The 13,357-nt window shown below is 37.5% G+C and overlaps 1 protein-coding gene across 1 annotated transcript in view; it reads right to left on the bottom strand.

Annotated features, from left to right (window-relative positions):
• The window catches only part of LOC121296172 (centrosomal protein of 89 kDa-like), a 105,926-nt gene that overhangs the window by 76,880 nt on the left and 15,689 nt on the right, over positions 1-13,357 (bottom strand). The window contains exons 7-9 of the mRNA XM_041221444.1: positions 12,048-12,163; positions 3,154-3,334; positions 634-801 (exon numbers count right to left, since the gene is read on the bottom strand). Coding sequence (XP_041077378.1) covers positions 634-801; positions 3,154-3,334; positions 12,048-12,163 — 465 coding nt within the window. The remainder of the gene's footprint in view (positions 1-633; positions 802-3,153; positions 3,335-12,047; positions 12,164-13,357) is intronic.

Consider the following 13,357-nt stretch of genomic DNA (forward strand, 5'->3'; position numbering starts at 1 on the left):
TTCTTTTACAATTACAATTCATTTTACAAAGAGGGGGGTAAAAAGAGGCCTAAATATCACTAATCAATTGGATATGTTTGGTAAACAAATAAAAAGGGTTCTAAATAGCATAGAAATTATTTTTTTCAGTTACAAAAATATATTGGATATTATTGTATGCTAGGTTGAAAATAGTTTGACTGACTATTACGCGCACACTTAAGGTAATTTCACCTAAGCAATTAATTCTAGATGCCACTGACCACAATACATGACAGTCAAAAGGGGAAGTAACCTGTTGCTTAATGACAGGAAAGAAAGAAGGGGTAGGAACGATTCCACTCTCCAGGTGAAGAAATCTAGGAAGTCAACTATTACATGTTGTACAGTGCTATGGCTATTGAGACTAACTAATGGCTGGGTTAAATAAAATAAATGAAAACAGGTTTCCCCTTTTCTATGGGGTAGTGTGTTTGGGGCACTTCATCCTATACTTATCAGTGTGACTGAACAACACCATACAAATACTATATAAAAATTAAATCCCTCTTATAAAGCTAACATTTATTTGATTTAAAACATGCAACATGCCTAGTAGAGTTCAAAAAATCCTTACTATGAATACATTTCCTATTGAGTGGGGAGTTGTCGTACCTGTTGGCATTCCGTGAAATTTCCAGCTCAGTCTCAATACTCCTGTTGTCTGCCATGAGGTTTGTTTTCTCCAATAGCAGTGTTTTCTTCTCAGTTTGAAGGGATGCCATCCTCCCCATTAGATCCTCTACTTCTGCAAGTCTCTTCTCCTCTTCCTGCTGCAGCTGCCTAAAATACAAAAAAGGTTGCATCTTCTACTAATGTTATGGTTATAATGTAGTTCAAATAGATGAATAATGACTTCAGAGACTTGACAGTTTTACCTAAAACTGCAATTTAGTAGGTGTATTAACCCTTTATGGTCCTATGTCGGACCAGGTCCGACATTACAATTTTCCCTTTCCGTCAAGCACAAGTCTGTAGTTGTTTTTTCTCCGGAAACAGCCGAGAAAACCTTTCAATTGCCAGTTGAGACTAACAGGAGCTGAAAAAAAGGGTGGGGGGGTGGGGGGGTGGGGAATCTGAGCAATACACATAGTCCCTGCACCACAGACCTAACACGGACATAAACAAACAAGATAGCTGCTTCTGCATCCAGCGCTCAAAAAATATCACAGACATTTGCAGAGCTTTTTGAGATGTTATAGTTATAATAATGACTTGGATAGCATTATTGAGGAGTTTGGTGATAAAACGAGTGATCAGGAGGTGATTTATCAGTATGCACGACTATGAAGAGGTATGCGATAAATACAGTGAACAAGGGGTGGGGCGGGGCTGTAGATGCAGTACTGCATGTCCTGTTGATATGCAGTGACTTTTAAAGCTGTTTTACTTTGAATAAAATTACTTTTAAACAGCGCGTGTAAAATAAACAGCGCATGTGAAAATAAACTGTACAGGCGCTGAATAAATGGACCGCTAAGGGTTAAATATCAGTTTCAAGTAATGTATTGTTGTTGAGAATAACTAACATTTTCTGATGCATTACATTCATGGTGACTTTTTAAATCATGTCTAAACTCAAAGTAGATCTGGTACATCAACAAATAGCAACACTGCCCATAGAGCAGGGGTGTCAAACTTCTGGAGGGCCGCAGTGTCTTCTGGCTTTCATTCCACCCGAGCTCTCAGGTTACTTAATTGGTCTAATTATTTGATTAACTGGACACATTTAACCTTCCTATTATGTTCAGAATTTAGGTACATCTGTTATGCTTTGGGTCATACTGACCAGATGCAATTTCAAACTAATTTAAAACAGCCTTAAATGGATTAAATGTTAATATTTGCAAAGGTTTTACTCTTATGCTCTTTTAGTCCAGGAGCTGTGATAAAACTTGTTTGACTACCAACCTGGAAGCTCCTCATTTTGGAATGTCTTACCAGTGAGATGCTGTTGCAATACTGACAGAGAAAATTAGGCTCCGTCTTGTAGATATATATAGTTTGTTTTTTTGTTTATAAATATATCCAGACAGGTGTAGCTATTTCCAGAGATAATACAAATATAATAATAATAAAAGAAGTTTGGTTTATTCCTGCACACAAATCTACATAGATAAATGCCATGGGTCACAGTGACCCGAAACATCTTATTTGTATACATGACCTGTTCTTAAAAAAAACAAACATCTCAAAGGTTCTGTTTTCTGTGTATAAGTTCATGACCCCAACTTAGGAAAAGTCATAAAATATTATACAGAAAATGAAAAGAAAAATAGAATTTAAGGTCAAATAGACCCGAAACCTAACAGGAAGGTTAATGCTTCTCTTCAGGCCTCAAAATGGTTTCATAGGTAGAGTACCTTGAATAAAGTGCATTTTTAAAAGTAAGAACTGTAAAAGAAAATATTAAATATATGTCAAATTCAAGCTGTAGAGGATATAAGAAATGTCACATTTTCCCTACAAGTCTGGCAATCGTATGAGTTTTGTGGCTTTAAAAAACTACTGAGGGTGTTGTAGGGGGACAGGTTAATGGTTACACGCTGGTATTCCAGGTGTAGTTGGGAGTCCAGACATGACTCAGAGATCTATTGAGGCCACAGGGGTACAGATATTTAAAATAAAAAAATAAAAAACACACACACACCAGGATGTGGTCAGAAAGACAAAGTGATATTTCATACCTATACAAAAAGTACTCCTTTAAAGGAATCAAGAAACTGCAATTAAAGAAACATTGAAAAAAATATCCTTATAAAATTGTACATTTAAACATGTAATACAATTACCAATTAAAGATATAACACACAGACATATAGGTCATAATGTAGAGAGAATAATGATTTGAGTCTGTAAATATGATATAATCCAGGCATAATCCCTCTACTATTAAATTGTCTGCAAGAATATTACATTTTACACTTCCATCCATCTGTGTGGTGTAAGAAAGGACAGCTCAGCGATGCAGGTACTGTATTTGGGTTGAAGGTGGCAGCTGATATTCATGGTATTAAATAACGTAACGGTTACCAGCAGTATTGAAACTTTAGTAATGGCATTGAAGTGTGCTGTGTTTGAACTCAACCTGAAGCTTGCTGCAGAAGACAGATAGTAGTTACAACACGGCAATACCTTTTCAGCTCATTCATAGTGGTGATGTGTTCATCCATCTCCACTTTGTTCTCAAGGTTGACTTCGGCGTGCTTGTATTTGGAGCGCATATCTTCCAGTTGCTTGCTGCATTCTACCAGCTCTTTCTGTTGGTTTTCTTTCTCTGCTTCCAGTAGCATCAGCTGTTTGGTCAACTTAGACACTGAAATAGAAAGGAGGCAGGGGTAGAAACTAGAACCACATAGCCATTCTGTGGCCACATAGCACCAGTGGCCTCTGTCACAGATGGTTCTAGCACGTCCCTTTTGTGCTATAAGTCATTAGATCCTTTTGCATCGAAGGCGATGCGGTTCTTTGATGGACCCAGATTCAGTTAAAATGTGTTTGCCCACTGACAATGGGAATGTAAATGCAGAAATGGGAGCCCAGCTAATAAGATTTAAGTCTTGTCAATGATTAAATAATACTGTATATGTTCCTTTCAAAAAGCTCTGTACACTCAGTAGAAAACAATGGACAGATGTTGTGTTCAGTCTATGAAAGTACCTGCTGGAAGGAGTCAACTTTGGCAGGCTTTTATCATAAGGCCTTGTTAGCATATTCCAGTTTTGTGAGAAAGTAGCCAGTTTACTTCTTTACTTTACTTTCATTACTTTCAGATAATAGAAGGTAGGAGTATTAGAAATCAATCCTAAAATTGGCAAAAAGCAAAGATTGTCTTAAAACAGGCTTCAACTGGATTCTGTATGAACAGAGAAAGGGGTCAGACTTAATTCAGTAAAATAATATTAGCAACTGTTATACTGAAGTAACTGAATTAGAAATACATGTTATAAAATAATTTAAAGTTAAACTGTTATACAAACAGTATATTTGTTGAAAGAACATATTACAGTTAAAAATGGGAGAAGTTCAGTACTAACTGACTGTCAGAATATTGTAATAATTGTACTGTGTTTTAAAGAATATAAAACCAGCATAAATAATATTGCAGCAAATTATGAACAGGTTACAATGATTTGAACTAAGAAAACTGAACAAATCTTAATGTTAGAATAAAAGCTTGTCTATGTGCCTTTGTTATTCGTGCACATACACCTTTGGAGGCCAGCCAGACTATTGCGCGTGGAAGCCAGTAACCTTGAAAGAAGCAGAAATTGCAAATTAGCAAAAACAAAAGGGTAACCCTTTTTTAGGCAGAACAATATTTAAAACTAAAAAGACCGATTTGATTTCGTTTGATTGTTGTTACTAAGCATAGAGGTTTTTAAATAAAAAAAAATAAAAAAAAAATAAAAAAAAAAAGTATTCTAATCTATTAATAGAGTGACAAAACTCTCTGAAGAGAAATAATGTTTTAAGTATTTTGGTCTAATAAGAAACATAATATTTAAACTAGTAAGTGTTTTTGCTTGTTTAAGGCTCTACTTTAATACAAATAGACTGTAAAAGCAGGAGCAAGCATTTCATTTAATCAATTTAAGAATGAGTTCATTTTCTTTCTCCAATTAAACAAAAAATATTTTAGACATTATAATATCCATTTAATTAAATAATATAAATGTTTAGTTTATACAAAGGTTTTTACTGCAATAAAATACAGAAACTGTTAGGTCGGAATATTAGACAAATAAAGTGTAAACTGTATTCAATAATTTTAGTACATAAAAAACCTACAGAAAAATAGCCTTGCCCTCATCTGCTTGCAAGCAGGGCAGTGCTAGGTATGGAAGGTTCTTTTTCGCAGTTTTGAATCCAGGGTCTTTCTATGAAAGAGGATCTGGCAGTCCTGCCGAGCATTCCACGAATTAGGGGAGCTGTGTCCAGTATTAGTTATTATCAAATAAGTAGCAACTTTCTTGAGAGAAAACCATACTTAATGTGGTGAATTTGGAGAAGTGCTTACAATGGTGTTTCATATTAATTAAAACAATAGCCTTGACAAGAAAACAAGGTGTCTGAATCTTGCTTGAGCAGGCAACTTTTAGAAACAGTTCAGGCATTGTCCGAGAATGGTACAAGCTAATATAAGGCTGTTGTATTTAACATGTTTCATTATAGCTTAAATTTAAATTGAAATACCTGAACTGACCATTGTATGCTTATTCAAAGGCTTCTGATAAACCCCTACAGTCTTTGTCCCAGACTTTGTTAACACACATTTATATTTGACGTTAAACTGACCCACTGACCCACTACGAGGGACATATTTTTTGACCCAGCTTAATATAATCAAATACACCTATTGTTACATATTAAAAACACCTATCATATACACTTGTATTATATTATAGCAAGGATTCTGTGAACTTTGGTCCACCTGATTTTTTAGAAAAAGGAGGAGTTGGAAAAAGACAGCGATGAAATCATGTTCTAATATTGTTTGGCAAGAAATTATATCCAATCAGTTTTGAAAAATGAGTTGACCAGATCGTTCTAGAATGTATAATTAACTCAAAGATAAGAAATGTCAAGGCAGAGTGATTAGATTTACTTGGGCCTTCTGATATATTCAATGGACGCAAAATCCTATATAAGCCCAGAGCAAGACCCCATTCAATATCCTTCAACTTGATAACTATAAAGTTGTGTGGACTGTTGTGTTCTGAGGATCTCTGAAAAACCGACTGCTGTTTGGTCGTATTCACAAGTCTCTCCCTTTTGAAGACAGTTCTTATTTTTCAATATATCCTACACTACACTTCCATATACTGGAAGGTAAGCATATATTTTAATATCTCTTTTATATTGATGAATTGCTATAGGGTATAGAAATTATGTTTTAGTCTTAAGAAGGTGATACATACTGAATGATCTAGAATTTAGTAGTGGGCATTTTTAGCATTATGCATGCATAGCCTGATGGCTAAATATATAATAACCATATTCGTATTACTGTATTGTAGTACTAATGCTGTTGAACCTGTAAAGAAGTGGATCACCCAGATTGCTTTTTACTTGGGATTTATGGTGGTCTGTGCAACCAATCAATCCAATATTTAAAGCATTTAATAAATCGAAAAGAGCACTTGTACTGCTCTGATTCACTAAAACTTCAAATTAAATGAGTGTGTGATTTTTTGTGATTACTTTGCAAGCCCAGTGCATGAACAATCCACTTAGAGGAGTCCGAAACATCTTTTTGTCCTTCTTGAACGTCTCCCCAGAGTTTAAGAGTGTGCTCAGAGCATATATATATATATATATATATATATATATATATATATATATATATATATATATATATATATATATATATATATATATATCTGGAAAAAATTGAGACCACTGCAAAATTATCAGTTTTTCTGGTTTTACTATTTATAGGTATGTGTTTGGGTAAAATGAACATTTTTGTTTCATTCTATAAACTATTGACAACATTTCTCCCAAATTCCAAATAAAAATATTGTCATTTAGAGCATTTATTTGCAGAAAATGACAACTGGTCAAAATAACAAAAAAGATGCAAATAATGCAAATAAAAAAAGTTCATGTTCATTTTTAAACAACACAATACTAATGTTTCAACTTAGGAAGAGTTCAGAAATCAAGATTTGGTGGAATAACCATGATTTTCAAGCACAGCTTTCATGCGTCTTGGCATGCTCTCCACCAGTCTTTCACATCGATGTTGGGTGACTTTATGCCACTCCTGGCGCAAAAATTCAAGCAGCTCGGCTTTGTTTGATGGCTTGTGACCATCCATCTTCCTCTTGATCACATTCCAGAGGTATTCAATGGGGTTCAGGTCTGGAGATTGGGCTGGGCATGACAGGGTTTTGATCTGGTGGTCCTCCATCCACACCTTGATTGACCTGGCTGTGTGGGATGGAGGATTGTCCTGCTGGAAAAACCAATCCTCAGAGTTGGGGAACATTGTCAGAGCAGAAGGAAGCAAATTTTCTTCCAGGACAACCTTGTACTTGGCTTGATTCATGAGTCCTTCACAAAGACAAATCTGCCCGATTCCAGCCTTGCTGAAGCACCCCCAGATCATCACCAATCCTCCACCACATTTCACAGTGGGTGCGAGACACTGTGGCTTGTAGGCCTCTCCAGGTCTCCGTCTAACCGTTAGACGACCAGGTGTTGGGCAAAGCTGAAAATTGGACTCATCAGAGAAGATGACCTTACTCCAGTCCTCTACAGTCCAATCCTTATGGTCTTTTGCAAACCTCAGCCTGGCTCTTCTTTGCTTCTCATTGATGAAGGGCTTTTTTCTAGCTTTGCACGACTTCAGCCCTGCCCCTAGGAGCCTGTTTCGAACTATCCTCGCCGTGCACTTCACCCCAGCCATTCTTTTTGTAGGTCACTTGATGTCATCCTACAGTTGCTGAGTGACATTCGAATAAGTTGGCGGTCATCCCGGTCAGTGGAGAGTCGTTTTCGCCCTCTGCCGGTCTGTAGCTTTGTTGTCCCCAATGTGTGCTGCTTGACCTTGTTCTTATGAACCGCCGTCTTTGAAATTTTAAGGATGGAAGCAACCCGATGCTCACTGTATCCCTCTGCCAGTAAAGCCAGAATTGAACCCTTCTTTTCCTCACTCAAAACTTTCCTTTTCAACTCTTTGGGCATGGTCAATAGTTATTTTTTGATTCCAATTACTTTTGGGGTACTAATAGCACAGTTTTGCCATCCAGCTGGTCCTATTGCAAGAGGATAATGATGACCACAGGAGTGGTTTTTATACTTTTCCTCGTTAAATAAGATTTGGTTCAGGTGATCCCCTAATCAGTACCTCATTCAGTAGAATGAGGTGTGCCTGTGTTGGAATTCAACAGACACTGGAAGGGAATGGCTGCCATACATGTAGAGATGCTGATTTAAGTAAAATTTGCAGTGGTCTCTTAATTTTTTCCAGAGCTGTGTAGTGTGTATATATATATATATATATATATATATATATATATATATATATATATATATATATTATATATTCGAGAGCTGTCGTAGCTGTGTACATATGTGTGTGTGTGTGTGCATATATATATATAGATATATATATCTATATATATATATATATAGTTATATATATATATATATAGATATATACAGTGGCTTGAGAAAGTATTGAACCCCCTTGGGATTTTTCCTATTTTGTTGCCTTACAACCTGGAATTAAAATGGATTTTTGGGGGGGTTTGTATCATTTGATTTACACAACATGCCTACCACTTTGAAGATGCAAAATATTTTTTATTGTGAAACAAACAAGAAATAAGACAAAAAAACAGAAAACTTGAGCGTGCATAAGTATTCACCCCCCCAAAGTCAATACTTTGTAGAGCCACCTTTTGCAGCAATTACAGCTGCAAGTCTCTTGAGGTATGTATCTATAAGCTTGGCACATCTAGCCACTGGGATTTTTGCCCATTCTTCAAGGCAAAACTGCTCCAGCTCCTTCAAGTTGGATGGGTTCCACTGGTGTACAGCAATCTTTAAGTCATACCACAGATTCTCAATTGGATTGAGGTCTGGGTTTTGACTAGGCCATTCCAAGACATTTAAATGTTTCCCCTTAAACCACTCGAGTGTTGCTTTAGCAGTATGCTTAGGGTCATTGTCCTGCTGGAAGGTGAACCTCCGTCCCAGACTCAAATCTCTGGAAGAATGAAACAGGTTTCCCTCAAGAATTTCCCTGTATTTAGCGCCATCCATCATTCCTTCAATTCTGACCAGTTTCCCAGTCCCTGCCAATGAAAAACATCCCCACAGCATGATGCTGCCACCACCATGCTTCACTGTGGGGGATGGTCTTCTCGGGGTGATGAGAGGTGTTGGGTTTGCGCCAGACATAGCGTTTTCTTTGATGGCCAAAAAGCTCAATTTTAGTCTCATCTGACCAGAGTACCTTCTTCCATATGTTTGGGGAGTCTCCCACATGCCTTTTAGCGAACACCAAACGTGTTTGCTTATTTTTTTCTTTAAGCAATGGGTTTTTTCTGGCCACTCTTCCGTAAAGCCCAGCTCTGTGGAGTGTATGGCTTAAAGTGGTCCTATGGACAGATACTCCAATTTCCGCTGTGGAGCTTTGCAGCTCCTTCAGGGTTATCTTTGGTTTCTTTGTTGCCTCTCTGATTAATGCCCTCCTTGCCTGGTCCGTGAGTTTTGGTGGGCGGCCCTCTCTTGCCAGGTTTGTTGTGGTGCCATATTCTTTCCATTTTTTAATAATGGCTTTAATGGTGCTCTGGGGATGTTCAAAGTTTCAGATTTTTTTTTTATAAACCAAGCCTGATCTGTACTTCTCCACAACTTTGTCCCTGACCTGTTTGGAGAGCTCCTTGGTCTTCACGGTGCCGCTTGCTTGGTGGTGCCCCTTGCTTAGTGGTGTTGCAGACTCTGGGGCCTTTCAGAACAGGTGTATATATACTGAGATCATGTGACACTTAGACTGCACGCAGGTGGACTTTATTTAACTAATTATGTGACTTCTGAAGGTAACTGGTTGCACCAGATCTTATTTAGAGGCTTAATAGCAAAGGGGGTGAATACATATGCACGCACCACTTTTCCGTTATTTATTTTTTAGAATTTTTTTGAACAAGTTATTTTTTTCATTTCACTTCACCAATTTGGACTATTTTGTGTATGTCCATTACATGAAATCCAAATAAAAATCCATTTTAATTCCAGGTTGTAAGGCAACAAAATAGGAAAAATGCCAAGGGGGTCAATACTTTCGCAAGCCACTGTATATGTATATTATATAATCAATGAAACGATTATCCCTGCGGTTTCTTGACAGCTCGATAGAGCTCTCAGAATCATATCTGAACTCCAAGTACATCTGGTACACCAGAGTGTAGCTGTTAACCTAGCCCCCTGCAACACTTAATTAGATGCCTCAACCTCAATTCAAATCTTTGAATTGGCAGTGGCAACTCATTTTCAAGGCTAACAAGCTATAGCAACAGAGAGTTATGCCACTCTTTCATATAGAAACAATTCTAAAATCAGATTGACAAGCCACATTTCAAGTACAGTGCAACAGCTGCCCAATTATTATTTTCTATATAGCACTGTAACAGGGAGAGATCTGTGCTGATTCTGCTGGCATGTTCACAGGGCTGCAGGAAGAGGGCGGCAGTCGTCCAACAACCGCCTGTGAGTCATGGCAGTGACACGGGGAGGTGGGAAAGTGGGTGTGTGGACTTTCCCCCTCTCTGAATGGCTGAGAGGCGTGTCTTGGGAGATTGTTAGCCCTATAAATTAACGCTCTGTTGTTTCCTCAGGTCTGCCTTGTTAAACGTGCCGAGAGTGCGGAAGCGCTGGTCCACGACCGAGAACCAGTGGGAGAGAAAGAAACGGAGGTTCCGAACGAGACATTGAGGGCGGGGAACCCTTGGGCAGACCCCTGATTAGTATATCAGAGCAGGCTAGTTAGCTGGCAGTGTAGGACGGTGATCCGGGTCGCACGGACAGCGGCGACCGGGATATCTTTGTAATTTTGTTACTGTTTTATTTTCCCTGTTTCTTTGTGCTTTCTGTTTTTGAACTATTGTTTCGAAGCACCTGCAAGGGCGCCGGTATTGTGTACCATCGCTTGGTATGCCCGTGGTTCTGTTTACCATCGTTGGTAAATCAGACCACGGACCCACAGCGCCACCTGCAGGATTAAAGAAAAAATAGCACCCCGAAATAAAACTGGGCACCTGTGCGGTGTTGCCAAATTCACCTGTCTGTCTCCTGTGTCAGTGAATTACCCACCACCCTTCCACAAGCACATAATGCCAACTATAAATTGACAATCACAAAGGAAGCTGTATCTTGCCAAACAATGCCAATATCTACCAAGTTTAATTAAATCTCTAAATGTCTGGTTTCACAGCCCCGATTAACACAAGTCTTGGAATAACCCAGTGTTATTTTAGGTAAAATAGTCCAAGATTAATGCTAATCTGGGTCTATGAAACTAGCTGTTTATGTTTAGTAGTAAATTTAACTGAAGCACAAAGACATGTAAACGTGATACCCCTACCTTATACTATTGTCTTAAAAATGAATATACCCAAGATCCATTCCCCATATACTGTATGATAAAGTGCATTCAATCACCTTGAGGTAGACTTATTGTATTGTACTGTTTAAATGGTCGGTCAAAACATATCCGGCACCACATGCATCTCTGTAATTGCACCTACGAAAGCGTTAATCTTCTGTAACTGGAATGCCTGCTATTTGCAATCTGCATAACTCAAGGGCATTGTAACATGGTCTAAATTTGAAATGAGGTCTGCAAACCTCTATTAATGTTTTGAAGGTGAAGGTTACATGGAAAATGAATGCTGATCTTACAATTGTGTGTTTAAAAGTTAATTCTATCCAAATATAAGGGAATACAATAATTCAACTACACTATAAACAGGTTTCTCCACATTATAAATCTCATAAAATTAGGGGGCAATATTTGCATGGAGCATAATAACAAAAAGCTCAGGTGCATAGAAGTACCTTCTAATTTGTCTGACAAAATCTTTTTCTTAATTTTTTTTGATGGGTTGTGAATACCCTTCAGGGGTCAGTATTAAATTGTTTAAAATCTATAATGCAAATTTAAAGCTGAATATGCCTATGGAATTTCAGCAATGAAAACAGAATGAACTATAGTGCAGTTTAAGAATATACATCCATTATAAAATCCCTGCACAATTCAGCAAAAACTAGCAAATCAGCCCAGGACTGAATGGGAGGGGGTATTCAGCTCAGGAGGTATGCTCACTCATTAGCAGAACTGTGAAGGCAAGCTCTCATGAGACATGCTGGTATCCTGCCTGACTGCAGTGACCGGTGTCACTGTCCCTCACCTCATCAGCACTAAAGAAAAAAAAAAATATTTTGGGCAATGAAATGAAAGGCCCTGCAGCGTACAGCTGTGGAGGTAAAACTATCCCAGCGAGAGCAGAAATTGTCACCTTCGTGAAGATGCTGATTGTGACTGTCCTTGGCCTTGGCCTGTTGAACCTCCAACTGTTCCATCAGCACTTGATTTTCTTCCAGGACAAGCCTGGCCTGGTCTCTTAACTGACTCCTGCAATAGAAATCAGGGATCACAAGTAGAAAAGGTTCAGCAGTTACTAAACAGCATTACAAACAGTTTAAAGAATGTTCTTTAAAAGTATTCTAATTCTGTCAATTAGTTTGTAATTAGTTTCCATTATTTGAAAAAATGGCCAATATGGGGTTAGATCAATATATGGAAATGGCAAGAGCTTGCATTATTAAACACAAAAATCATAGTCCTAAAAGCACAGTACAGCCCATGTCTAATAGTTTTACAGAACGCCCTGTCATTTTTATTTTGATGCACAGATGCGCACTTACATCTAAAAATGTAAATGTGATTCAGCTATCTATGTACATGAGTATTACTGGAATGTATTTCAATAACACATAATGTAAGCAATTCTAAAAAATATATTTTACTCTGAATTAAACAGTAAGAAGCTAACATCATTTTCATTTCTTTTTCACATTTTCTTTACTTTTTGATGGTGTTTGCAATTATTCCGCGCAGTTCTGGGTACTGTTGCTCCAATGCTGGGTTTTTATAAAAAAAAAATAATATATATATATATATATATATATATATATATATATATATATATATATATATATACACACACACACACACACATATATATAAATCGTTCTTTACTTGGATTTTAACTTACTTTAAGCCTGTCTGGAAAAGTGCAGGGACTGAACTGAACTGCTCATTCCATTCTAATCACGGGACAATGTTACATTTCACCTCTGCCAGTCCTACCTATTCTTGCTGTCTATATCCCCTCCAGTCACTGTGTGCATAATTGCACCATGCTAAATTTCCTATCTCTGTATATCTCCATTTTATAATGTTTCTCTAAATTAATGCTGATGAGTTTTTTCTCAACTTCTTGAACTCCAGAGTTCCCACAAATTGTTTTTAAATATCTAAAAATGCAATTTCAAAATCGTGACATGAGGGAATATAAAAGTGGCGTGTTTGGCACAGTTGATAAAAGGTCATATTGTCACATGATTTGAATGGAATGAAGGCTGTTCAGAGCTAGATTCTCTAGAGGAGTTCAAGGCAGTTCAATATCAGATAAAGGGAGATTTAGATAAACATACAATACCTACATTTTGCAGAAACATAACCCAGAACCTCAGAATAACCTCTGAAGGTGGGGAAGGATGGCAAAAGGCTTCGAGGTATAAAAATCAGACAGGAATTGAAAAC

The sequence above is a fragment of the Polyodon spathula genome, chromosome 21 (assembly GCF_017654505.1).
Source record: "Polyodon spathula isolate WHYD16114869_AA chromosome 21, ASM1765450v1, whole genome shotgun sequence".
In the NCBI taxonomy this organism is placed as follows: domain Eukaryota; kingdom Metazoa; phylum Chordata; class Actinopteri; order Acipenseriformes; family Polyodontidae; genus Polyodon; species Polyodon spathula.